This window comes from Phoenix dactylifera, chromosome 8 (assembly GCF_051530095.1).
Source record: "Phoenix dactylifera cultivar Ajwa chromosome 8, Ajwa_hap1_PhDact_Kaust_v1.1, whole genome shotgun sequence".
Classification (NCBI taxonomy): Eukaryota; Viridiplantae; Streptophyta; class Magnoliopsida; order Arecales; family Arecaceae; genus Phoenix; species Phoenix dactylifera.
In genome coordinates, this window is record NC_143197.1 from 7,556,988 (window position 1) to 7,582,984 (window position 25,997).

The window sequence follows — 25,997 nt, forward strand, 5'->3', positions numbered from 1 at the left end:
AAATTTACTAACAGCTCGCGTAGGACATCTAATTATATCTCTGATTTGGACAGTTTTCTGTAACAGTATCATGGCCAAGTATGGATCTAGTCGAAAACGACTAATTTTTTTGATGCCCTCTGAACCACTTGTGTGTCTCCAATCCACTACATTGATAAAGGTACATTCTACTCTATCGGACATCCATGTGCATTTTAGACAAGCCTCTTCTCAAGCTTTTGCATCCCTAGCCATATCATGCTTCTTCCTTCTCCCCTTCCTCTATCAGATGCGGATGAAAGAGCTGCTTAGGACATTCATTCATTTCTTTCTTCCCCGTCGACATTTGACAGCCTCTAACATGTTCAAAGTTTTTTTAGAAATCTTTTGTTGAGAGACTAACACGTGCCCTACCCTCAATTCACCAACTTTAAGTACCTATTGGGGTAGCAATATAAGTTATTTGACGAATTAAATCCTTTTGACACCAATTCTAAGAGAAAGACTAGAGATTTGGAAAGAAGAAACTCACCCATCCAAGTGCTCCTGATTATAACATATTTAGAGAAATTATAGATTTGTTTGAAAAGGTGATTTAACGTGGCCCTACTTTCAATATGATTTGGTTAATCTTATAGATAACTTCAACAACAGTGTCTAATGGAATGGGCTGCCGTGCAACTACTTTCTCACCACGACAAAGTGAATCAACTTGAGTTTTGGTTATTTTTTCCCAAAAAGTAAAGCATGAATCAAGTCATAAGCCCTTAAATATTATGTGATCATCAATTTAAAGATATTTTACAAGTAGTCAATGCATGCCAGCCGTTTAAACCTTTAAGTTTCTTGCCGAACAATGGTTGGCAGAGTAGTAGCGTAATATTACTTACTTTTAGATCGCTCGTACTTTGGATCATAGATAGCATTTGTCAAGGTGACCACAAAAAATATCGACACCTAAGTGCCGTATCCTTTAATTCTTCTCACCATGATTAGAGTATTTAAAAATATATATTAAAAAAATGATATTTTAATTATTCTCACCATAATTAGGATATTTACAAATATATATATATTAAAAATTATGATATTTTTAACAACTCAAAATTTTAGTAAAAAGACTTCTGATGAATCTAATCATAAATAGCACGACTAGTTAGTGGCCTGCTTTAATAAGCCCGTACTATAGTAGCTTCTAGTTTATATAGGTCATGGGTCGAATCCGCTCTGAATCATTTGTAACAATTCAAAATTTTAAAGAAAAATTAAAAAATATTATTTTAATTTTTTTAATTTGGTTAGTACTCAAATTTTTTGGACGAATATTCTATATAAAATTAAATATATATTAGAACAGATCTAAGTTTTTTTTTATGGTATCTCGGAAGTTGGACCCTTTCTCACGCAACATATTAATATATAATACGGCACACGCAATGAGAGCCAAGCGCGGCCTTGGTTTTCGTTTGCCACTACTGCAATTATAATGATACCTAGCTTTTGGCACGTGAGGTGACCGATGATGTCAATAGAATGGTTGGGACTTGAGAGTGGAGCCCGCGCAGGGACAACAGGGCACTGCGTACAGGATAAATTATTGTTTAATTTCAAGCAAGTGTCCACTGAAAAAAGATTAAATCTGATGCGGAGAATTTTTGTCAATTTGACCTCAGGCATACCAAAGTTTCTAACTTCAGAATTTTCAAAAATGTCTTAGCTCGGCAATAGCTGAAGCAAGCAATATTACATAGCCGTTGGGAAGCAATGAGAGTCTATTAACTGCACACCCATGATTTTAACAGCGATTATAGCGCAATGAGCTGTTACTGAGTAGTTATTACACACCTTGCCAATTTTGGTAATAGATCAGTAACAAATATTGGCCCTGTCTTATATATAGGAGAAGTTGTGAGACCTGTAGGAAAGTTATTTTCTATCTTAACCAATATTTAGAAAATCTGATCGTCGGAGGATCCTTTGCTGGAAATTTTTCAACAAATAAATTTTATTTCAAGTTGGCTTTATACCCTCAGGGGTCGTTTGGTTCGCAAGAAAAGGAGGGGGGAAAGTGTGGTCAACGGGAAAGTAATGAAATGCCTCTTGTTTGGTTGGAGTTTTCAAAAGAGAGAGATGGGAAAGTTGTATTCCCATGGGAATATGATTCCCACATTTCATGGGAAAGTCTTTCCCATGAGAAACATGGGAAAGTTACTTTCCCATGAGGTGGGAATCACTCCTTTTTTATTTTTTCCCAAAAAGACCCTTCAGCATTAAAGAAGCATTAAAGAGGCATTAAAGACCTAATTTTTATTAGGGGCATAATAGGAATTATACATCCACTTTCCTAGGAAAGTGGATGGTCAACCAAACATAAGCACTTTGGAAATTTGTCACTTTCCCATGGTTAACCAAACATGCCAAAAGTACTTTCCTAGGTATCCTCTTCCTAGAAATCTGATTCCCAGGAATCATATTCCTAGGAGGGAAAATATTTTCCGCGAACCAAACGAGCCCTCAAGGTACTACTGGCAGATTCACCGACCACTCATGACGCAAGTTTTTGCACCTCATAGCAGAACCGATCTCAATTGTATCTTGGGACAATATTGATCTTCATTGACCTTGGATTCTAGCGGCAACAAAATCCTTCCACAGCTGACTATATTACAAGGGCAGCTTAAATCTCTCCATGCCATGGATTAGAATCAGATTAATTCATGTTGCATGCAAATCACGGCGGATGCAGCTCATGGGACTGGAATGTGTCATCTCACCATAATGTGAGAACTTACGAGCTAAACCACATCCCTCTAGCAATTGGGTACAAACTTAAATAAGCCTTGCATGTCAATGAGACGATAAAGATTATTGGATTTGACATAAATTGGTGGCTTGGGCACTCCTCTTGATCCCATCATGAAAATAAAAAAGAGACCAAGAGAACACAAAATAGCCACCCCAACGAATTGGACCGTGACCTCTGGTTAATAATTAGATCAATTAATGCGCTTCTTTTAAGTAGTGGTGTTCCTTGTGTGCAACTAGGTCAACCATTGGCCAAGTTAATTTATCTTTGGCACATGCTACTCGAGCCTTCATCAAGCAATATTATCCAATGGGTCAAGTTGGCTCTACACACAAATAGGACTACTTTATTGCCATGAAAGGGCAATTTTGATATACAAGATTATAGAGTTGGTGTATGGAACATGAGACACTTTCTAAGCATTCCATGGAAGGACTGAATAAGTCATGAAAAATCTTATTGACATAATGTTGCGAACACTGATCTCGATGTCGTATGGCATGCTCCTACAATAGAACACCATGTCTGTTATGAAATAAATTTAAATTGCATTCTTTTATTAGCAATCGTTATGAAGAGGCTACGAAATTAATTGATAGATATAACAAAAATTGACTCGATCAAATTCTACTTTATTTCGGCCGGATTTGGTTAAGAGTTTTTCTGTTAGAATAGGATATTGGTTAGATTTTTAAATCAAAATTTTAAATGAATCGTGTGCGGAACAAAGTCGCAACGTTCTATTTGGATCAAAATAATTTAAATTTTGTTGAGTTATGATGTTAGATAAGTTGGGATAGAACTGTGATCTTAAAAAATCTTCAATATGGTTGTCTTTTTTTAATATTAATTATTTAACTATTTTAAAAATTATTTTATAAGAACTATAATATTGATGGACTAAGTTAAATGGGTATGATTTGAGAGATTTTGATCTGATAGTCGGCCACATCACGTATGGGTCAAAGTTTTATATATTGTTGGCTTTACTTGAACCCCGTGCATTACCACCAAGTACGTGTGTGTGTATATATAACCGGAAGCTCTTTCATTTATATTTTATTTTATCCTTCTCGAGAGTCGATGTTACAACTGATTAAATAATAAATCTGTAGGTCTTGTCGCAGTAGCAGGGAACAATCATGACCGCTGATTGGGCCCCATCAATCACATCTGACATGACTACATGTGGATTGCGGTGTCTCGCTGCTTGCAAACAGTCCCATGCAACAAATCTTAAATAAAAAGATGGAGCAGAAAAACCAAAAGCATTTCATTGGGAGTATAAAAGGAATTGTGTTTATTTTTGTCAGGAACAGACACAACATGAATAAGAATTGTTGGCTCAAAAGGTCTTGCCTGAGGACAAACACAGCAGGACGAGATCTAAAAGTAAAAAACTCTGATAAATTAAACGAAGGCAAGGCAACTTTTTTGGTGAAATATATTAATTCTAAAATGTTTCAGATGACTCAGTGGGATCCATCTTGCTTGTCAAATTAATTTTTGATTGTTCAGCCTCTCACCAAGAAGGGCATTAAGGAAGTAGTTTTTTGAATTAAATTAGTAGATAAAGTAAGATCAAAGAAGCCAGCCACGAAACGAAGGAGAAGATACAGAGTAAAATTGTCCAAAAATTTTTATTTTGAGATTCGATAATCTGCTGTAATGCTTTTTGTTTTGGAGTACATCGGCAGTTCACATACAACATGTGTGAGTACAACCTAAAGAGTCAGACAGTAAAAAATAATGCATGAGAGATAAAACAGAAGCATGATGTAGTAGAAAGTTACCCAAATATCCAAAAATAATGATAACAAGATAGAACCATTCAGTAAAAAGTTGCCTAAATAATATATTATTATTCCTAAATAAAGCAATTTTGCCTCTTATATGAGTGCGATGGTCAATCATTTTAATATCTTAATTCTTTTAGTTTCAACATTCTTTGAGTTTTTTTAGAAATCTTTTGTTGAGAGATCAGTAACAAATATTACACACCTCGCCAATTTTAGTTATTACACACCTCGCCAATTTTGGTAATAGATCAGTAACAAATATTGACCCTGTCTTATATATAGGAGAAGTTATGAGACCTATAGAAAAGTTATTTTCTATCTTAACCAATATTTAGAAAATCTGATCGTCGGAGGATCCTTTGCAGGAAATTTTTCAACAAATAAATTTTATTTCAAGTTGGCTTTATACCCTCAAGGTACTACTGGTAGATTCACCGACCACTCACGACGTAAGTTTTTGCACCTCATAGCAGAACCGATCTCAATTGTATCTTGGGACAATATTGATCTTCATTGACCTTGGATTCTAGTGGCAACAAAATCCTTCCACAGCTGACTATATTACAAGGGCAGCTTAAATCTCTCCATGCCATGGATTAGAATCAGATTAATTCATGTTGCATGCAAATCACGGCGGATGCAGCTCATGGGACTGGAATGTGTCATCTCACCATAATGTGAGAACTTACGAGCTAAACCACATCCCTCTAGCAATTGGGTACAAACTTAAATAAGCCTTGCATGTCAATGAGACGATAAAGATTATTGGATTTGACATAAATTGGTGGCTTGGGCACTCCTCTTGATCCCATCATGAAAATAAAAAAGAGACCAAGAGAACACAAAATAGCCACCCCAACGAATTGGACCGTGACCTCTGGTTAATAATTAGATCAATTAATGCGCTTCTTTTAAGTAGTGGTGTTCCTTGTGTGCAACTAGGTCAACCATTGGCCAAGTTAACTTATCTTTGGCACATGCTACTCGAGCCTTCATCAAGCAATATTATCCAATGGGTCAAGTTGGCTCTACACACAAATAGGACTACTTTATTGCCATGAAAGGGCAATTTTGATATCCAAGATTATAGAGTTGGTGTATGGAATATGAGACACTTTCTAAGCATTCCATGGAAGGACTGAATAAGTCATGAAAAATTTTATTGACATAATGTTGCGAACACTGATCTCGATGTCGTATGGCATGCTCCTACAATAGAACACCATGTCTGTTATGAAATAAATTTAAATTGCATTCTTTTATTAGCAATCGTTATGAAGAGGCTACGAAATTAATTGATAGAAATGACAAAAATTGACTCAATCAAATTCTACTCTATTTCGGCTGGGTTTGGCTAAGAGTTTTTCTGTTAGAATAGGTTATTGGTTAGATTTCTAAATCAAAATTTTAAATGAATCGTGTGCGGAACAAAGTCGCAACGTTCTATTTGGATCAAAATAATTTAAATTTTGTTGAGTTATGATGTTAGATAAGTTGGGATAGAACTGTGATCTTAAAAAATCTTCAATATGGTTGTCTTTTTTTAATATTAATTATTTAACTATTTTAAAAATTAATTTATAAGAACTATAATATTGATGGACTAAGTTAAATGGGTATGATTTGAGAGATTTTGATCTGATAGTCGGCCACATCACGTATGGGTCAAAGTTTTATATATTGTTGGCTTTACTTGAACCCCGTGCATTACCACCAAGTACGTGTGTGTATATATATAACCGGAAGCTCTTTCATTTATATTTTATTTTATCCTTCTCGAGAGTCGATGTTACAACTGATTAAATAATAAATCTGTAGGTCTTGTCGCAGTAGCAGGGAACAATCATGACCGCTGATTGGGCCCCATCAATCACATCTGACATGACTACATGTGGATTGCGGTGTCTCGCTGCTTGCAAACAGTCCCATGCAACAAATCTTAAATAAAAAGATGGAGCAGAAAAACCAAAAGCATTTCATTCGGAGTATAAAAGGAATTGTGTTTATTTTTGTCAGGAACAGACACAACATGAATAAGAATTGTTGGCTCAAAAGGTCTTGCCTGAGGACAAACACAGCAGGACGAGATCTAAAAGTAAAAAACTCTGATAAATTAAACGAAGGCAAGGCAACTTTTTTGGTGAAATATATTAATTCTAAAATGTTTCAGATGACTCAGTGGGATCCATCTTGCTTGTCAAATTAATTTTTGATTGTTCAGCCTCTCACCAAGAAGGGCATTAAGGAAGTAGTTTTTTGAATTAAATTAGTAGATAAAGTAAGATCAAAGAAGCCAGCCACGAAACGAAGGAGAAGATACAGAGTAAAATTGTCCAAAAATTTTTATTTTGAGATTCGATAATCTGCTGTAATGCTTTTTTTTTTTTGGAGTACATCGGCAGTTCACATACAACATGTGTGAGTACAACCTAAAGAGTCAGACAGTAAAAAATAATGCATGAGAGATAAAACAGAAGCATGATGTAGTAGAAAGTTACCCAAATATCCAAAAATAATGATAACAAGATAGAACCATTCAGTAAAAAGTTGCCTAAATAATATATTATTATTCCTAAATAAAGCAATTTTGCCTCTTATATGAGTGCGATGGTCAATCATTTTAATATCTTAATTCTTTTAGTTTTAACATTCTTTGAGTTTTTTTTATTCTCTATTTTGTTTGGATCAATTATGTTGCTATAAGGTTTCTGAAAACATCTTGCCGTTGCAACTCATAGATGAATTTTCATAACAAATTTGCATTCAATAACAATGGAACTTATATCTATATGTTGAAGAAGATGCATTAACGAGCCTTTCTGTTTTTTCTCCTTATATTACTTTCTAATCTTCTTGAATAACAAAAATTGTGTTGGACACTTGGAATCGGTTTAACCACAAATTTAGCTACACCTAACATCCGTACGAGTCTATTATAGCTCCTTTCTCAAAATCCAATTGTTTCGTGTATTACATGAGGCTCTATCTACCGCTCCTCCATCCTTTCTTAGAGATATTATTCGCGTTATGGTAAAACAATTTATAAATAAGACTAGATCCTTATTTTTTTTCAATGTATTATGACTAGAAGCATTGTCTATGCTTGCTAACTAATGTAATTAATTAATCAATGACTATCCATGCATCTACGAAGAGTGATTAATCTATACACCAAAATTATCAAGGACCTTCTGCTCTAATATGTTCCTAATAGTTTATAGTTGATGTTACATTTGCCATTGCTTCCTTAATTTCATCATCCAACCTTAATATGAAGAATTGTTCAAACCCAAAATTTAAGGTGCAAAAGATGAATGGTTGTTACATGTCGGAGAGTGCATTTATTTGTAGCAGTAGAGAGCAGCGCGGGCATTAATATAGTTTCAAACATGAGGCCTTCCAACTACTTCGCCATCCAAAACTCCCTCCACCTCTCATGTCCTCCTTTCTCTTCTCTCCCTTCTTATATCCTCCCCTCTCCCCACTCTTCCCACTTCCTTCCCTTCCTCATCTGGCCTCACTTACCCTCTATCGGCAACCATGAGGCCAGGAAACACCCTCCTCCTCCTCCTTGCCATCTCTTCTTCCCTTCTTCCCCTTGCCTCCACCGCCAGCGTCCTCGATCTCCGCCCCCTTCCCCCTCGCAAGCCTCTTCCCCCTGTCGACCCACAAGTCATCCCCTTCTGCAACAAGGCCGACCACCCCAAAGTATGCATCAACTCCGCCCGCTACTACACCCATGAGTTCCCGTCCATCGACGCCACCAACATGTTCAATGTCATGGCCTACGCGCTTAAAAACCGCATCAGATTCGTCCAAGAGAAGGCCGTCGCCATGTCCAAAAGCCAGAAGGTTAGCGACGCGGCGCGGGTCAGCATCAACGAGTGCGTCAGTTTGTATAGCGAAGCTCTCGATAGCTTGAGCACAGCGATGGTGGGATTCGTGACACGCGACAGGGGGGCGTTCGAGGCCAAGCTCAACTCGGTGATCTCGATACTCAAGGCTTGCGACGGAGCCTTCAAAGGGAATCCCAACCCGCTGTTGAAGGAGGATGAGCGGCTGATGAAGATGACGAGCAACAGCATCGCCATGGGCAATTTGTCCTTATAAAGAAGAGAAAGGTGGCCAGGGAACCGGTTTCTATCTGTGTGCTTTAATTCTTCCACACTATATATGTGTGTGTGTGTGTGTGATTAAAGAGATGGAAGGAAATGGTTGGAGTTTATAGGATTGAGTTGAAGAAGTGGATCATGGGTGGGTTTCCAGCTCCTTTGCTTAAATTGCAATGGTTATGGGTGTTCTCGGATTATGGGAAGGCAATTACGTCCCATAACCATAAGTTTTCTCCTGCATCAATCAATATATAAGTCCATATATATGTATAAGTATCGATAATTTTTATTAGCCTTATGATTCTCCAAATGACACTGCGTTGATCGGATTATCATGAACAATGCAGTGAATTTACCATGTTTTATTAGCCTTATGTTATAATCTAATGCAAGATAATTTTTAATAGTTTCCTTACTGCTGTAGAATGAATAGTTCTGATTGCTCTCATGGTGACCACCTATAGCTCCTAGAAGGTCCAAGTATGCATGGCAAAGTATCATAATTTGGACAAAATCCAGTGGTCATAATTGATACCATATCTATGGTAAGTATTATAATTTGATCAATATTCAAACGCCATAATTGATTCATTCAGTAGTTTAATCTATCCTAGATTGTTCAAAAGTCGGGCAGCCACCCAAGCCTGGTTTTTAAGTTTGGCGAGCCGGCCCAGGCCGAGCTGAAAATTCAAGCTCGACCATTGAACGAGTCGAGCTTAGATTTCCATAAACCAAGCTCAAGCCCGGCCCAGAACTAATTAGTTATATAACATAGAGTATATTACAAAACCCCCCTGAGGTTTACGTTTATACACTTACATCCAATAGTTTGTAAAATCTACATCTACAGCTGGTTAAATTAACAATGTCAGTGAATCCATTTACCTCATGTGAAAAGTCAAAATTGTCCCAAAATGAGGAGGAGGATACATACATTTTTTTATATTCTTAAGTGGTTGCTGTATCACCTAAGATTATTTTGGTCATTTTTTAAAATTTTTTTCTAATTTGATATTAGGGTCTCATTAAAAGTTAGCAGTTTGACTAACATTCTGTTAAATTATGAATTAAAATATTGAATAAAAATAAATTTTGAAGAGTAAACATAAGTTTTCCATATTATGGGATGTAAATATAATTTGGGGGTAATCTATCCCGTTGGTAATCAGCAGTAAAACCAGAAGACGGAGCTAAGGGGAGATTGATCGAGATAGAGAGATGCGTTTAGGGCGATAAGCTAGAGAGGAAGTTGAGAGAGTGAGACAAGAGAGGTTGAAGGAGAGGGAGAATAAAAAGGGAGATGGAGGGCTTGGTAAGGCTAGGCACAAGCTGAGCTAGTGATAAAAAATATTTTATAAAATGTGCGGCTATATGAGGTGGGCAAACTAACCGACCAAAATGCTCCTCCAAAATGGATTCAGGACATGTAGAATAAAACAATCCAAGGTATCTGGTCCAAGTACCAACATTATGGGCTACCAATAAAAAAAAATATTGTTGTCGGAGCTTCCTTGGTCATATAAAGTGAGATCTAATGGGTGCGATTATCCAAGAATCTCGTTTCCTATTTTGTAGTCATTCTTTTTAGATCCACGAGGACGCACAGGGGTCAACTCCAGGGAGGTCAACCCTATCCTCTAAACCTAACACCTTCGAACTATATAGAATGATGACCTTGTCGAGCCATCCTGAGGAGAGGCTGATATACGACTCACGTTGCTTGTTGCTACTCCATTTGGAGCATATTGTTAGCTAAAAAAAATAATTTCTTCGTGGTTCCCTCAAATTTGAAAGTTCCATTGCATATTTTTGGACCATTTGAGGGTTTTTTTTTGTGCGGACAAAGCAAAGCCAATTTTCATCCCATAGCGAGGAAATTTATACCTCGATCGGAAGAACTGCTTCACCGCCGAAAATTAGTAAGATATTGATTGCAAAAAAAATAGAATTTTGCTTTTAGTGCTTTGACATCATCTCCATCTAACATAGAAAAATTTACAATTTAGGACAGCTCTCTAAAATACTGGAACTCCAACTCTTTAAACTAACAAAAGATAGCGGAGCACGGAAATTCTTCTTCTTTATCGAATATCTAATTGATTGAGAGACAAACGAGATAGATTCTATTAAGCACAAGCGCTTACCTTTCATTATTAGTGTTGTGCTTCTTTCTCATGAGTTGCACTAATCAAGTTGTAACATGTGGCAAAAGAAAATTTTCGTCTCCATAAAACAAATATCCTATAGCATCAATTTTTACATATAAAATTTGCCCACTTGATCAAATTTCTCTATGACCACTCAAATCTATATCTTTGCCTTCTCCCTCCCTTCGATTCCTCCCTCTCTTTGCGGTCCTAGTCCAAGGTGGAGCCTTCCTCGATCCCCCTATTGGATAGAGACGAGTCCTTACCGCTTGTGGTTCTTTCTAGGTCATGCTTGCCAACAATTTAGCAATCTCATTACAAGAAGAAATTATGGTGGTAGGATCGGGAGAGACTATAGGAAGGACAGGAAGATTGTAGCTTCACCGCAACAGGTTCATCGAGCCTCTAATGAAAATCTCCTCCACCGCCACTACCTCTGGATTTCCCTTAGCTTCGTTGCGGAGAAAGAAGAAGAAGAGGAAGATAGGTGAAGAAAGGAAGGGGGAGGGAAAGAGAAGAAACATAAATTTTGATTTAATTATTAAGTAGACCCGGTCCTGGTCCTGTGTAATATCATGATCCTTTATTTTTGAATTTACAGTAAATGTCATGAACCTATAGGAAACTTAAAAGCAACTCAAATAACTCATAATTATTTTTTGGGCAAATAATGATTAACTTTTTTGCTAGATCTAAGGGCTCCTTTTCCTCTTCCATGTCCCACTAAACTCCTTGCTTGCCACGCCGTGCAAACTCTTTCGATTCTTTAATTGCGAGGAAGAAGAATATAAAACCATAGAAAGTCGTCAAATTTCGCCAACTTCAAATGAAACTTGTTAACAGATAATTAAACTCCCGTTTAAGAATACTAACCTACAGTTACCAAAAAATAAAAGGTATACTAACCTTAGCCTACGACTACTCCCATAGAAAAGGGAAAAAAACACCATCTGGTTTTGTATGCGAGGAGAGAAGAGAAGAGAGGAGCGAGAGGGGAGAGAGAGAGAGAGGGTCCAAAGAAGGAAAGGAAAGGTCGAGATGGGGGCGTACGACGACTCCAACTCCACAACGTCCGCAGTAGGTTTGGATTGGGGTTGGGGTGGGAATAACAAAGGACATGGCCGAATTTACCAATCATCATCGCCCCCATCATCACCATCACCATCGCCGCCTTTCTCGATCCAAGGCAGAGGAGGAGACGCGAGCAATCTCCCTTTGACGCTAACCATAACCCTAGTTGATCGTTTTTATCCCAATTCCGCTCCTTCGAGGCCAGAGACGTTGCTCCAGAAGAAAATCCCCCTTGACTCCAGCGTTCCTGTTAACTTTTGCTTCCAAAGCCGTCGGCTTTATCTCTCTCCTCCCCGTTCTGTTGTCGCGCCGCTGGAGAGAAGGTGACCTGAAGTTTTTGGTCGCGCCGCCGAGGTAAGGTTTCTGGGTGAGAGGTTTTCTTGATTTCATTGGGATTCTTGTTCTTAGATGATCGTTTCTTGATTCGATTGTTTTTGGTTTTGTTTTTCGATCAGAGTTTCTTGATATTTGGTTCTTTTGATCTGAATTGTGTTCGTCTCTGTTGGATTGTGATGCGTATGTTATGAGATTTGACGGGGTTTTCTTCTGGAGATGTTGATTTTACCTGGATTTAGCAAAAGGTTTCGATTTTTATGAGTTCTTGACGTAGTTTTTCTCAATATCTGTGGTTGTGAGCCTGAAAATTTAGATTTCCCCCTCCATATTCCGGTGGATTTCTAAGTTCTATTGGTTTTGGGGTTTCACTTTCGATTTCCATGAGTTCTTCATTTTTTTCTTTATTTTTTGTCAGCCTTTATTTGGTGGGCCTTCGTGTAAGCTGGGTGTCATGCGTTCGAAACATGAAAACAGCCTCAGCCTCAGCCTGACCCTCCCTAAACCTCATACTGATGGGAGCCCCGTGCACTAGGAAACCCTTTTCGTTTTTTAATCAACATTTATTGTGGGGAAGCAATTGCTGTATATGTGGCTCTTGGTACTTGTGTCTTTACTGCATTCTCTGTTTTTTATTACACTTGTTGATTAGTTGTTTTTGTTGGAATTTTCTTCAATTTACAGTCAAGAGTGGGAGTAAGTGTTGATATTTTGATTGCGATTGTGAAGTTGAAATCCTCTCAATGGAAGGATTTGGGGTTTCGGGAAATGCTTTTGCAAGGAAACGGAGGAGTGCAACGGCAAGGCGGCCTCGGCCAGAGTCACAATTCATATTGGAGGGTCGTGATGCCTCACCTCCCTCATCCACACCTTCTTCAGATAATGCTAGGAAGCTCTCTCCTGATGATAGTGGTGGCCATGATGTCTCTTTCCGGAGGAAAGAATTTAACCTGAACAGCTCTGCCCCAAAGATTGCATCAATTAATAAGATTGAAGGCTTGGCTGCCTCAAAAGAGTTAAAGAAAGATGATAAGAAATTTGGAGATCTTGAAGGGTTCTATAGAGATAGTAGTTCGAGAGGTGGGCTGTCCGGAAATACCGATCACAGGAGAACTGGGTCTGAGCCGAAGCGATGCAGCGAAGGTGCCCTTGCTCCAGCTAACTGGAAGGGTGCGAGCAAGGTTAAAGAGAACTTGGAAATTCCATCAAGGTCCCCTGATAGCTATGCTGGCAAGAGTGCTGATGGAAATAATGTGCATGGATCTGTTGGAACTCCTGACAGATCAGCTGACAGCAAACTGAAAAAAGTCAAGCTCAAGGTTGGTGGAGTCACCCGCACCATTCATGCAAAATCAAATTCGGTGAACGAGAAGAATGGTTCATCAACTGCAAAGCCTTCACGTTCTTCAGATGCTTCTCGGCATCGACAGAAGCTGATTCTTCAGGTACCACACTGATTTATTCTGTTGAATAATTTTGGTTAGGATAGTTTTGGTTTAAGAAGATGAATCAGAAGTGTATTCAACTTTATTTTGAGCAGCATTCTGATGTTAAGTTGACTGGAAGAATATACTCCTGTTCCTGCTTAAAGCAATAGCACAGATATCTTGAACTGGTTGGTTTCCACTTACTTAAAGATAATGCCTTATGTATAACATCAACATGGTTTCTTTTTCTTCTGCAGGATACTTCAGACGACGACTATCCTCCACCTGAGAATCAAAATGGATTGCAAGGAGCTCCACAGAAGGATTTTGGTGGAGGCAGCTTTTCTCATGGGGCAAAGGATAATCCACGGGCCAAAACAGGAGAAGAAAGCCTGTCTGGAAAGCAAACAGATACACCACATCGTATACCCTTCTCCGAGTCTGTTCGTAAAAGTAAGAGGGTGCCCAAGCGACGGGTGTTAGATGGCGAGTTTGATGATGGTATTGAAGATGATGAGCTACGCTATCTCGGGAGACTCAAAACCTGTAAGTCCAGCTCAGATTACAGTGGTGAGCAGGAAGATGATGGAGAGGGCAGTGTCAAGAAAAAGAAGGTTTCTAAGGTAACTAAAAGTAGGAAAAGCTCATATGATGCAGACGAGGACTTTGGTTTGTCACGATCAAATAAGGATAGCAAAAGAAAGTCGAGGGAATCTGATGACACAGATTATGCTGAAGAGGAAGAACCTGGTTCCGATGATGGGCCAGATGCCAAGAGCAAGAAATGCAAGAAGGAACCTGTAGATTCATCAACAGATGCCAGATCTGAACCTCTTACGACTCGTCAGCGAGCCCTTCAATCAGGCAAAGGTGCTCGCGAGAGTTTGATTGAGTTTCCAAATGGGCTACCTCCTGCACCTCCAAGAAGTAAGGACTTGGTTCATAATCTGCAATTTATTTATCAACAAAAATTTCGATGTTGGAGATGATATTGTGTCTACATCTACATTATGATTACAGAACAAAAAGAGAAGCTCTCGGAAGTGGAGCTGCAGGCAAGGAAAGCTGAGGCTGCTCAGAGGCGTAGAATGCAAGTTGAGAAGGCAGCTAGGGAATCCGAGGTTCATTTGTTGTTTCCTGTTTTAAGAGTTTCTTGCTATTTATGAGCTTGCATCCTTTTGTATGGAAGTGACCTCATTACTTTTAATATTACAGGCTGAGGCAATAAGGAAAATACTGGGCCTGGATTCCAACAGGAAGAAAAAAGAAGAGAAGATTCGTAAGGAGCGTGATGAAATGGCACAGGTAAATACTGTACTAGTGCTCTCAATTTGCTGCCAGTTTATTCATTCGCCTATACTTACCCCTTAACCCTGTTGCTTTACTCAGAAGAGGGCTGCTGAATCTTTAATATTAGCACCAAACACTGTCAGATGGGTTATGGGACCAACTGGCACGGTGGTTACATTTGCTGATGATGTAGGTCTCCCAAGTATATTCAGCTCCAAGCAATGCAGGTTAGGACTGATCTTCTGCTGAAGCCTCTAAATCTTGTTTCATCTTGTGCCAATTTTCTGATTTAAATTTGCATACTTCTATTTATCAGTCTACTATGTTGCTAGTCATCCATGTACAGGAAGTGATAATTTTATTAATGCCTTCAGTCATATTCTACCATGGTTATTCGTTGAGACATGTAGTTGTTAGCTAATTATTTTCTTGGTGCATTGCTCTGGACTCAGTTATCCACCCCCACGAGAGAAATGTGCTGGCCCATCATGTACAAATGCGTATAAATACCGAGATTCCAAATCAAATCTTCCACTGTGCAGTCTACAATGCTACAAAGCAGTGAAAGAACTTGCTCAGTCTGTATCAACATGTTGATGCCTGCTTCATTCATCCATTTTCTGGTCTACGCAGAAGCAGGTAATCCTGCTGTTACACTGATGGTTGTATAATCCAATGTTGGTGGAAGAATGTCATTTATATTATTATTTTAAGTGTATTAAGTTGGATGAATTATCAATGTATCTAATCAAACATAGAGATAGAGGTGTGTGTATATAACTTTGGCCTTATGAAAATGAACAAGTGGTGCTAATTTTGCACCCTACTACCTTATCTTATTGAGTCAAATGAACATGTGCTATCATTTTGCTCTATTTGTCTCCATGATGTTTGACTGGTGGTGCAAGTGATAATCAAATTTATTCATTTTATCGATTTACTAAGTTGAAGGTTGTGTAGGAAACAACTCCTACTCCAATCCATGGTCATCTCCTTTTGTTAATATTTGTGCAATTAGTGTTATGTGTCTTGTTGGAATCTACATAGAGGAATAGGCTTATGGAGCATCAATTTCAGTTATATTGATCATACCTTGTCTTTTGTAGGGTTAAAGATCATAAAAAATGGTTGTAGAACTTTCTTTTTTCAGTTATTGCTTTGATCAGGGTTGTCATTTTTGTATATCAGGTTCATGCTATTGTTATCGCATGCCACTTATAAATTTGAAAGCAAATAAATTTGATTCCAGCATCAGCCTGATATGTTATAAGATAATTGTTAAGTGAAATTAAGTGAAATTGAGTGAAATTGTTAAGCAAATAAAAGTGTAATACTGCAATTCATTATGTGCTAATTGCTAAGTGAAATTGTTATCACTGCTTTCTTAGTTACAGGTGTATTAAGACTTGGTTTCACCTTTGTAATTCTTACATATCAGTCCTCCAATCTTGTTTAAAAGAGAGAACGTGTATAGTTATCTCACCCATCTTACTAGGTTAGGGGCAAAAACTTCATCCAGTTTATTCATTCAATCCTCGGAACATTTATTAGAAGTAGATAATTTATCAAACTTGCACTTCGGTTTGCTGTTATAAACAGTGTATAGGGCAATATTAGATTGAATTGAGTCACAGCTGTGGTTGCATGTTTCTATAATTTTCTTTGAGAATACACTGACTATTTGTGTGTTTGAGTTGTCAACCAACCCAACATGCACAATGGTGTTTGGCTAATGGTGGATTATCAGTGCAAGCTTCATAGTACCCATTCATTTATTGCTTCAAGTTGTATTATTTGTTACTGTAAACCTTAATTTTTGACCAATAATAGAATTAATTGTGGTCCCTCAATTTCTATGAGCAACTGATGGGTCTCTAAGACATTACATGATGTTAAACAAATGATTTTTTTGTCCTATGTTGAAAATAATGGACCTTCCATTGTTCTATTTATTCTTGAAAGAATCTACATCAAAGCATATCAGGCCATGCTTCAATTCACATTCTAAGAAAACCATGGGAAAATTTAGTTTCTGAGCTTTGCAGGCTAAGTTGTCATTGCAGAAGCTAATATTATTGAACTCGTTTGATTGTTTTAAGTTATGTGATGGGATATTTTGATAGAACTCCATTTCAAGTATATCTTCAACTGATAATTTTAGAATTTGGTTACCAGAAAACCCGAGTTGCATGATGTGTTCAGGTAAAAGCTTGTGAGTGGAGATTTTTGAATGATTATTTTTTAAAGCAAAAAATGGTATTCGTCAATTTCCATGAACTTACATATGTATGTTGTCTGGTAGATGGTATTATTTACCTGTGTCCTGTTCAATCTTGAAAATATCTGTGGAAAATTATTTCTAAAACCCACTTCTATGTGACATGTTAAAAATTGTTTCTTACCTGCCACTGAGTAAAAGTTTATTATGAACGATTATGTCAGGCTTAGGAATTTCCAGGTCCATCAAAAATCCAATCATGGTTTAGACTTGGATCACATTTAATCTTTATTTTAAATGTCTTGGCTAGTTCGTGTATGTTGGCAGGTTTATTTGTGCCCTGGGCTGGCAGTGGGCAGACCCCGATCGAACCTTTGTTTTGCCTGCTGACAACCCAAAGGGTCTAAGTGATGCTAAATTTAGTTGTGGAATTAGCTCTTGCAATAATTATTCATTTACAATCTACAGTGCCAGTTAATATTATTCCCAAAATTTTGACTACACATCACTTACATAGGCCAATCACACTTGGTTTGGTTTGGCAGATACCTGTTTGCTAGAGAATTCAGGCCATGCTTCTGATTTCATCCTTTAGAAATAATGCAATTTGACGAGGATCATCATTCAGCAGTTGAAATGGAGGAAGAACTTGCTGGAGCCTGTTAATATATATGCGTAATCCTATTGTGATTCTACAACTACTGTGGAGATTGTGATCAATGGGCTAAGAGGGGTTTCCTCCAAGAATATTCAATGTCCTGCAGGATTAATATTTAGTGGCTATTTATAGATTCCTTTGGTCATTGCACCCAGCCACAAACAACGCCTGGAGGAAGGGCCTGTCCTCATCCTGAAGAGGTGGCATCCCTTGCTTTTGCTAGTTGTATCCATGCTGTTGGTTTTCTAGACAGCTTGAACCGCTCAACGAATAATGATGTTTAGCAGATATGTCAAATTTGTAAATTCCATCTACTCAAAGAAGTTGCGCGTTCGTTCTTGGCAGTTCTTTAAATTTGATTGACGGTAGTGAATCATTTCCAACAATTCATTGGTTATGCCAGTTGTTGAAATTTTTTTGATTACTGAATGAAAGCAAACTGTTTTAGCGCATCCGTAAAAGTTCTTTACTTGATTTCTTATGTAAATTAGCACTGATTCTTTTAAACATGTTTGTGACCTTCAAAAGACTAGATTTTTCTGAATATTTTATGATTATTAACAACTTTTCTTTTTCTATTTTCAATTCCGAGATACTGGTCAAGTTGTTTCTGTTATTCTTATGCTCAAGTTTCTGTTTTTACTGTTTCTAGTTCTTCTCCCTAATTTTGGGAAAGACCCAATCTGTGTCCTTGATTATAGTCTTGAATACCGAATTTGTAACTACGATTCTTTCAATGCAAAACTGTATATTTTATGTGGAATGGCAATGATGAAATCAATCGATAACAAGATCATTATGTAAAATAATCAATTTGAACTGAAATTACTTTTGGAGCAAGAAAATTTGTGGTTTTGTGCTATGCATTATCATGTTGCAATTATTTAAGATGCACACAAGCAATACTTTCATGGATGATTTGCATGGCTTCAGAATTTTGCGAACAGCATGCGTTCCCTTGAAATGCTGGAAAATTCCAGGATAGAGGCACATGCTAGACTCATTGGCAGAGTACTTTTTGGGTCAAAACAAACATTGCGTGGATGCTGCGGGCAGGCATTCTGTGGTACATGTTGCATGTATGTGTTCTCAGCTAATATTCACATTGTACAGGCAGTTGGTTTTCACTGAGGAAAACTTTAGACATATTTGAGAAGAAGCTATTCAAGTTGCAGATGCTGAGCTGCATGGGAACATCTAGGTCGGCAACTTGGGCGGGTTGGGTTGAGTTGAGGGCTATTCCTAACCCGTAAACCGACCGAATATGACCTTGGGATTTCTCCAATCTGAGCCAACCCAAACTCTTCTTCGTAAACTAGGTTTGGGTTATGTTGGGTTGGCTTGGGTTGTGTTGGATTAATCAGGTTAGGTCAAGTTGTATGGGTAACGGGAGATGGGGGAAGAATTTTGGGCATTTTTGTTAAGTCGGTACTCTGTTGGTTGATCCTGTTGGGGTGAATTTAGCAATTATACAACTTAACAAGGTTGAAGATATAGCTAAAGCATTTTATATGAAATATAACCATAGTTTATATATTTTACTGATTAGATCAGTTTAGATTGGGTTTGGGTCGAGTTATGATCAAGTTTAGGTCGGGCTTTAACTCAACCCTAACCAACCTGTTGGTATCTTACTGTAGAAGGTTCATAACTTGTTTATGGACATGCTTCTAGCAGCTCCACTGCTAAAATCTGCAAAGGAATTAAGTGGTTTTCAAAGATACATGCAGCGATTTGCTCTGTACGGGTTTTGACATCTGATCCTCTGATTCCATGGGCTCCAGTCCATTATTTTCAGTCAATTATTCTGCTTTAATTTCTAAGTTATTTAAGGACAGGAGCTGGAACCGACCATATTGACCTAGGTTGTTTATGATGAGATCTTGATATAAAGTGTCATTGTTACTGTTGGAATTCAATGATAGCCAACATCAGTTTAGCTGTCTTAGGCGACTATCAAAGTGGTGGAGCACCTACCTGAAGATCTACAAGGAAAATATGAGACCAGTAATCACATAACTATGCTGACAGAGCCTAGCACAGAGTCTAATTATTTAGTGATTGTTGAATTTAAACAAGTTGTAAGACCTACTTTAAAACAACGATTTGATTGTTTGACTACATTCATACGTTAGCACATCTCTGAGCGGTTCGTTGAGGTGAATCATGATTCTAGATAGTAGACTCAAATTCAGAGGGAGCATGATAGGGTTACAACTGATTGCCAATGGACTTTTCAGAAGAATCGAATATTTTCAGCACAGATGTCGGCACTAGTACAATTTCAGCATAGGTTAACCATGAGAGCCCGATCAGTATAGCCACTGCTTTCATGCCAGTGCTATGCTGCAGTTGGGTGGAAATTCTGTTGCTATTGTTCCTTCTTCGTTTCAGTTCCTGCTAATTACCCTAAACTCATCTGGCATTAGCAGAAGCAGTACCAACCATGAATCTGATTACCTTTCAGTACCTGCTAATTAGCCTAAACTCATCTGGTGTTAGCAGAAGCAGTACCAACCATAAGTCTTCTTGGAATATTGGAAGTTGTCACAAGAATTTGAGCAGAAATGTAGGCCTTCTGTAGTTTTTGAGAACAGGTGGGGTGTAACGTGTAATCTAATTTTTTTTGTATATTGACAAGATATGTGTTGTATGCAATATAACAACCCGTATGGCTTATTTATAACAAAACCCGTAAACAAATGAAAGAATCTCTAACTTGGCCAAATTTTGAATCGCATTGCTTCAGTGAAACTGCATGATGATTTATTTTCTATCCAAATTATAAGCAAAACTGCTGTGACTTTCTTCTTCAAAGATAACTGGATGTATGTTATCTCCCTTGCACAGCACTCACTGACATCTGATTCACTGAATTGGGGGACCTCAATGAGGATGTTAAGAGAGAGGAAGTTTCGGACCCCTCGTTTTTAAAACTTGCACCCTTGATGCCAATGAAAGGAGGTCGTGTGGGAAGAGGAAGGTCCTTTGAGTTACTTCTCAACATCTCCACCACCTTCCACATTGGTGGCCTGAGACTAGGAGAAGCTTGTGTGCATAGAAGACCCACATGAAACACCTTTATAGCTTGCTCCTCGGAGCACTGGTCTTGAAGATTAGGATCCAGCAGCTCAGTTAATCTCTCTGAATTGAAATTTTGCCATATCTACCAAGAAGCACAAAAATTTGTCCACAAGAATGCAAGTTAGAGCATGGGAATGGAAGTTTCTGATCAAATAAATATTGGAACAGGGATTTAATTACCAAGGACACGAGGGAATGGCCTTCTGCTGATTCTGCTATGGAACTGTGGTTCTTTCGGCCTGTAACAATTTCAAGAACTAGTACACCATAGCTGTAAATGTCGGCCTTCTCTGTCAGCTGCCCATGGACGATATATTCAGGAGCCATATAGCCACTGAAAGCAGTAAGGATTCAGTTCTCACTTTGAAAATGTTTGTTGAGATCCATTAGTGTTCTATGATTGGAGAATAATTTTTGGTAGAAAAAGAAGCGTTTAAGAACATGCAACCTTTATCCTTGTAAAGAGAGCAAATAGATCAACAAGTCAATCAGGGATATGGATTGGCAAGAAAACTAGGGATCTAAACACCTTTTTAGGCTGTCACTCAAACTTTTCTTCTCAGTTTTTCATCGAAAAAAGAAAAAAAAAGAACTTTTTCTTCTTGGTTGACCTTTCTCCTTAGATGTTAGGTAGTTTCTCAAATAAATGACTGTCTCTGTGTACAGGCTGAATTCCCTATATACAAGGTTCAACAGGCAAAGGAGTAGAGCTTAATAGTTTCACTTGATGAGTTATTTTTCGATCATTGCTATAAAGAGCTACATCCCGTGCCATAGCTCTTCCAGATTGATTTTGTTACCTTTCTCATATATAGGTTGTAGCTCTTAGTAGTTTCTCTTTATGAGTTATTTTTCAATTACTCCTATAAAGGGCTACATCCTCTGCCATAGCTCTTCCAGATCGAACTTCTATACATATCGTCACCTTTCTCATACATTTTGCAACATGCCATGCTAATTTTCATGTACTTCCCTGCTTGGTTCCCCATTAAGGTCCAGCTTCCTGAGCCACACAACTCCTCGTCTTCTACTTTATCCTCAGTTTTGGAGGATCGCATGATATCTCAAAACCTCCTAGCTCTAATTTCTTAGACATCACTCTTTTGTTTTTTTTCGTATGAGGACAAGTCTACAACTTAGATTTATTTGATCAGTTTGAATAACCATCTGTAACATATTCATTTAAGCAGTGTTTACAAGAGATGGTGATTTGAAGCATTAAATATCTCTTATAAAGGCCATGCCTATAACTTCCTTTAATTTGAATTTGAATGCTAAAAACTCCATGTCTGTTAAGAAGTTTGATAGCATTAGTAAACAGGGGAAAAAAGTTCGACTTACAAAGTTCCAGCTAGGCCAGTGCTGAGATGACTCTGATCCCCTGCAAAACACCTCGCCAGTCCAAAATCTGATATTTTGGGCTTAAAGCTTTCATCCAACAATATGTTGCTGGCTTTTATATCTCTGTGTATAATCCTGACTTCGCAAGAAGTATGGAGATACGCCAGCCCCTCCGCCGTTCCAATGATAATATCGAATCTTCTTTCCCAATCCAATGCGTTCTTGTTGAATGAGTCTGCAAGCAAATCAGAGGAGAGCTACTCATGCATGTTCATTGTTTATATCTAAAGCAGGGTACTCTGCAGTAAATAATTACATTAAGATTAAAAATACTGTACCAAATAAGAAGTGATCCAAACTAGTATTGCATAAATACTCATAAACCAGAAGGCTTTCGGGTCCTTCAACACTGCAACCCAGAAGCTTCGCGAGGTTTTTGTGCTGAACTCGGTTAATAAGACTAACTTCATTGACGAACTGATCGATCCATTGTCTTGCATCGGAGAACAGCCTTTTAACAGCAATTTCCGTGCCATCTGGTAGAACTCCCTAGTGATGAAGAGAACAATCCAATCTATTTTTGTTCTTATGCTAAGGATAATTCTGATGGACAGTATCATATAGCAACTAAGGTAGAATCAAGCAACTTGAATAATATACATGGCTTTCGGTTACCTTGTAAACTGAGCCAAACCCCCCCTGGCCGAGCTTATTCATCTGACTGAAGTTGTCGGTTGCTCTTCTCAAATCTTCATATTTGAAACTAAGATTGGATGATGAAATTGATCTTATAATTTCTTGTGAACCATCTATATCTGCAGCAGGCATCCAAATAGCAAGTTAGTCTCTCAATGTATCAAACTTGTCTCCATTGAACTTAGACATTTGATTGTCTATTAGATTTTTTTACCATCATTTGAATCAGTGGGCCTTAATTTCATCCAGAGGATAGCTATTCCTATGACTGCTAATGCAGCAATGATTGATCCGAGGGCAACGATCAGTCGACGCCGGGCTGCCATAATCAATCAAGACCCAAAGTGATTATTATGAAAAGAAAAAAGAACTGTCCACACTTATCCAGATACTTCAGTTAGGTGGCATTACACAGTGTGACTCCCATTCAGTCTTTAAAACGTAGCAGAAGAAAGCAACAAGAGACCCATGAATTCAACATTGCAAAGAGTAATTGACTAGACTTAATCTAATCTTCTCAAAAACAAAAGGCAAAAATCAATGATGAACAGCTGAATCATAAGGAAATAGAAGAAAATTTAGAACAGAAGGCTTCTTCTCATGGACTACAATCCAAAACTCAGGAGGAACATCGTTTTTATGAATTGATTAAGCCATCTTCTCTCCTCAATAAAGCTACCAAAATTAACAAAAGAAAGGAGAAAAGTTGACCATGAACAAAAATCAATGTGATTGCCTGTGCTACCCTAGGTCTCCATAAATGAAACATGAATCTGACAACCGATTTTTTATTTTCTGAACTACCTCTAGATCCAATCGATATAAAATATGACCAATATCATCATTGAAACAATAAAACACAAATAAATCAAACATTAAGCATTCTGCTGATAATGAAAACTCCCCAGAAAAGCTGAATAAGGCAAACCAAAAAAAAAAAAAAGAAGTTAATTAATGCATGTAACAGAATATAGCAAGCATAACAGGACTCGATTGAATTACCAGAAGAAGAGCCACCACTTTCCACTGTCTTCGCCAAGTAGAACGGCTCCGTCGAGTACCTCAAGTAACACCCTGCATTCAGGGCCTTCCCATCTGCAGCCGGTAAGCACCGAGCCACACTATCTTTTGCACTCTTCAAACAATCCCTGCATCCACTCACATTCAGAGACCTCCAACACTGTGCCATCCCATAGACCGTCACACCTGATGACCCAGCTGAGCTCCCTGCCTTGTAGTACTCCTTACTGCTATATGCTTCTGATGCCAAACTCCTCACCAACCTGATTGCTGTGTCCTCAAATTCTGTGGAATTCGATGCCGATGAATTCCCACAAACAAATGCGTCGAACTCGTCGACCGCGTCGCTAGATACGTTGTAGTCTGCATACCTCAGGAAGCAACCATCAAGATAGATACGGGCAGTGGTGGCAGGGAGACAGTGAGGGAGTTTGACTCTACTCTCTGCGTAGCAGAGCTGACAAGCAGTGGGGGAAAGGTAATTGAAGCACTGGCCAAGGCCATGCACGATGTTGGAGGTGCCCGAGACTGCGGTGCCAAAACCAGCTCTGGTAACATTCTGGAATACCATCTCCATGGTGTTCACAAAGTTGACATCGAAGGCTTCGGGATTTTTCGACTGGTTTCGGCCGCAGATGGTGCGAATTATGGGAAGGGAGTCATCAGCTTTGGCGAAGAAAGCACCAGAGATTAGGAGGAGGAGGAGGAGGTGGTGGTGGTGTTGGATCAATGAAAACAAGGTGAATACCATCATCTGAGGAGTTGGAGGAAGGAAGCTTAGTTTGTTCCTGCAGCCATGTTTGGATGGAGAGATCTTTTCTAGTATGCTTTAAAGTTTTCTTTTCATGGGGTTAAATGAATGTCTTGGAGTTGGAGATGATGGGAGTTGGTGGGTAGAGGGCTTGCCATTGGTGTTATCTAGAAGTACTTGACTTTTCAGCTGCCATTAAAAGAGGAGATTCTTCCAGGTCCCTTGATGCACTCTTGCTTGCCTGTGAAGTTGGGGTGGGTGGGTGGGTATTAGTTGGTAATTTCTAGTAGTTTTGTCGTTGGAAGAGAGAGATCTCCCCTGGAACATGACACCTACTGGAATTGTCAAGAATTATGAAAAAACTTCTTTTATTTGGCAAAGAAATTGGATGTGCACTTTGGAAACATAATATTTGAAAGAAAGAAGGTCCTACAAGAAATATTATCTAAAACTTAAATGTTAAAAAAAAAAGACCATTCCTAGTAGTTAGGAATCATTGACTTTGTAGCCAAACAACCGTCATCGCATGTGCCAGTTATTTTCTTTTTTAAAATTTTCCACACCGAAAAAGTTGATTCCAAGACCGGCATTTTCCAACATCAAATCCAGAGTGGAGCCCACGCCATGTAGAAATTAAAGAAGCACGCCAGCGTTTCTAGCCTTATCTTTTGTTCTGATGTTATGTTTTTTTTTTTTTGTCCGTTACTTCAAGCACCGTTCCACGAAAGGACAGTTAGGGGGCCTGTTTGGTAATTAAATGTAGGATTGCTGCTCGTTGAAAGATTTTCTATGGACCAGCAGACTTTTCCACTAGTGTTCTTGTTAGTGGTGCAGCTGGATATGCTTATACCAAAACTGTATAAATAGCTGATTTACTAAAAAAAATATATAGCATTAGTGGGGTGGCCCAGCACAAAGAGACAAATATGAAGCTTGCTTGCCGGTTCAATCAAAAACTTATAACAATACTTATTTACGAGACAAGTTTTAAAAAAACATTCAACAAAATAAAAAATCTCTCTGAGCTAGCTTGGTCATTTGGATTGAAAATATTATTTTACTTAGATGAATCAGGATATCAAATAAACCATTGATCTTGTTATTTGATTCTATCTAAAAGAAAAGCAACTATTATTTGAATTCATATTGTCAAGTAATGGGAGGTCTCTAAAACTACATCCTTTAACTATCACATTTCAAACCTTTAGCCCCTCCAGTATTTTTTGTATAAAATAATAGCTACTAATAGCTGCCATTAGCTGATG

At 38.2% G+C, this 25,997-nt stretch overlaps 3 protein-coding genes across 4 annotated transcripts; 2 read left to right on the forward strand and 1 right to left on the reverse strand.

The window, feature by feature from the left end:
• The first annotated feature begins 8,124 nt into the window (after window positions 1–8,124).
• On the forward strand, window positions 8,125–8,694 carry LOC103701135 (uncharacterized). The gene has a single exon (XM_008783110.5). It carries the CDS (start codon window positions 8,125–8,127, stop codon window positions 8,692–8,694), a length of 570 nt encoding a protein of 189 aa, XP_008781332.4.
• Window positions 8,695–11,763: 3,069 nt separating this feature from the next.
• Window positions 11,764–18,226, forward strand: LOC103700982 (uncharacterized). Of its 2 annotated transcripts, none has more exons than XM_008782898.6 (8): window positions 11,764–12,268; window positions 12,932–13,692; window positions 13,932–14,601; window positions 14,695–14,795; window positions 14,890–14,979; window positions 15,064–15,191; window positions 15,417–15,603; window positions 17,728–18,226. In XM_008782898.6, the coding sequence occupies exons 2-7, from the start codon at window positions 12,991–12,993 to the stop codon at window positions 15,559–15,561; spliced, it is 1,836 nt and encodes a 611-aa protein (XP_008781120.3). In that variant the 5' UTR covers window positions 11,764–12,268; window positions 12,932–12,990; the 3' UTR covers window positions 15,562–15,603; window positions 17,728–18,226. The 2 variants fall into 2 exon arrangements, with proteins under 2 accessions (XP_008781120.3, XP_088558777.1); XM_088702651.2 differs by having other exon boundaries at window positions 11,772–12,268; window positions 12,666–13,692.
• Window positions 18,227–20,445: 2,219 nt separating this feature from the next.
• Window positions 20,446–24,884, reverse strand: LOC103701134 (cysteine-rich receptor-like protein kinase 2). The gene is made up of 7 exons (XM_008783109.6): window positions 23,964–24,884; window positions 23,176–23,280; window positions 22,941–23,080; window positions 22,604–22,814; window positions 22,266–22,500; window positions 21,105–21,258; window positions 20,446–21,006 (listed from the first exon to the last, which is right to left on the reverse strand). The coding sequence occupies exons 1-7, from the start codon at window positions 24,733–24,735 to the stop codon at window positions 20,674–20,676; spliced, it is 1,950 nt and encodes a 649-aa protein (XP_008781331.5). The 5' UTR covers window positions 24,736–24,884; the 3' UTR covers window positions 20,446–20,673.
• Between the last annotated feature and the right edge of the window lie 1,113 nt (window positions 24,885–25,997).

What these genes read in the sequence shown, in the direction of transcription:
- LOC103701134 (XM_008783109.6), bottom strand. Translation starts at nt 24,735, where the DNA reads ATGATGGTATTCACCTTGTTTTCATTGATCCAACACCACCACCACCTC. An exon ending in GCCCACTGATTCAAATGATG is followed by an intron (nt 23,081 to 23,175) that starts GTAAAAAAATCT and finishes TGCCTGCTGCAG; the next exon opens with ATATAGATGGTTCACAAGAA. An exon ending in TTTGGATCACTTCTTATTTG is followed by an intron (nt 22,501 to 22,603) that starts GTACAGTATTTT and finishes ATTTGCTTGCAG; the next exon opens with ACTCATTCAACAAGAACGCA.
- LOC103700982 (XM_008782898.6), top strand. Translation starts at nt 12,991, where the DNA reads ATGGAAGGATTTGGGGTTTCGGGAAATGCTTTTGCAAGGAAACGGAGG. An exon ending in GACAGAAGCTGATTCTTCAG is followed by an intron (nt 13,693 to 13,931) that starts GTACCACACTGA and finishes TTTCTTCTGCAG; the next exon opens with GATACTTCAGACGACGACTA. An exon ending in ACCTCCTGCACCTCCAAGAA is followed by an intron (nt 14,602 to 14,694) that starts GTAAGGACTTGG and finishes TTATGATTACAG; the next exon opens with AACAAAAAGAGAAGCTCTCG.
- LOC103701135 (XM_008783110.5), top strand. Translation starts at nt 8,125, where the DNA reads ATGAGGCCAGGAAACACCCTCCTCCTCCTCCTTGCCATCTCTTCTTCC.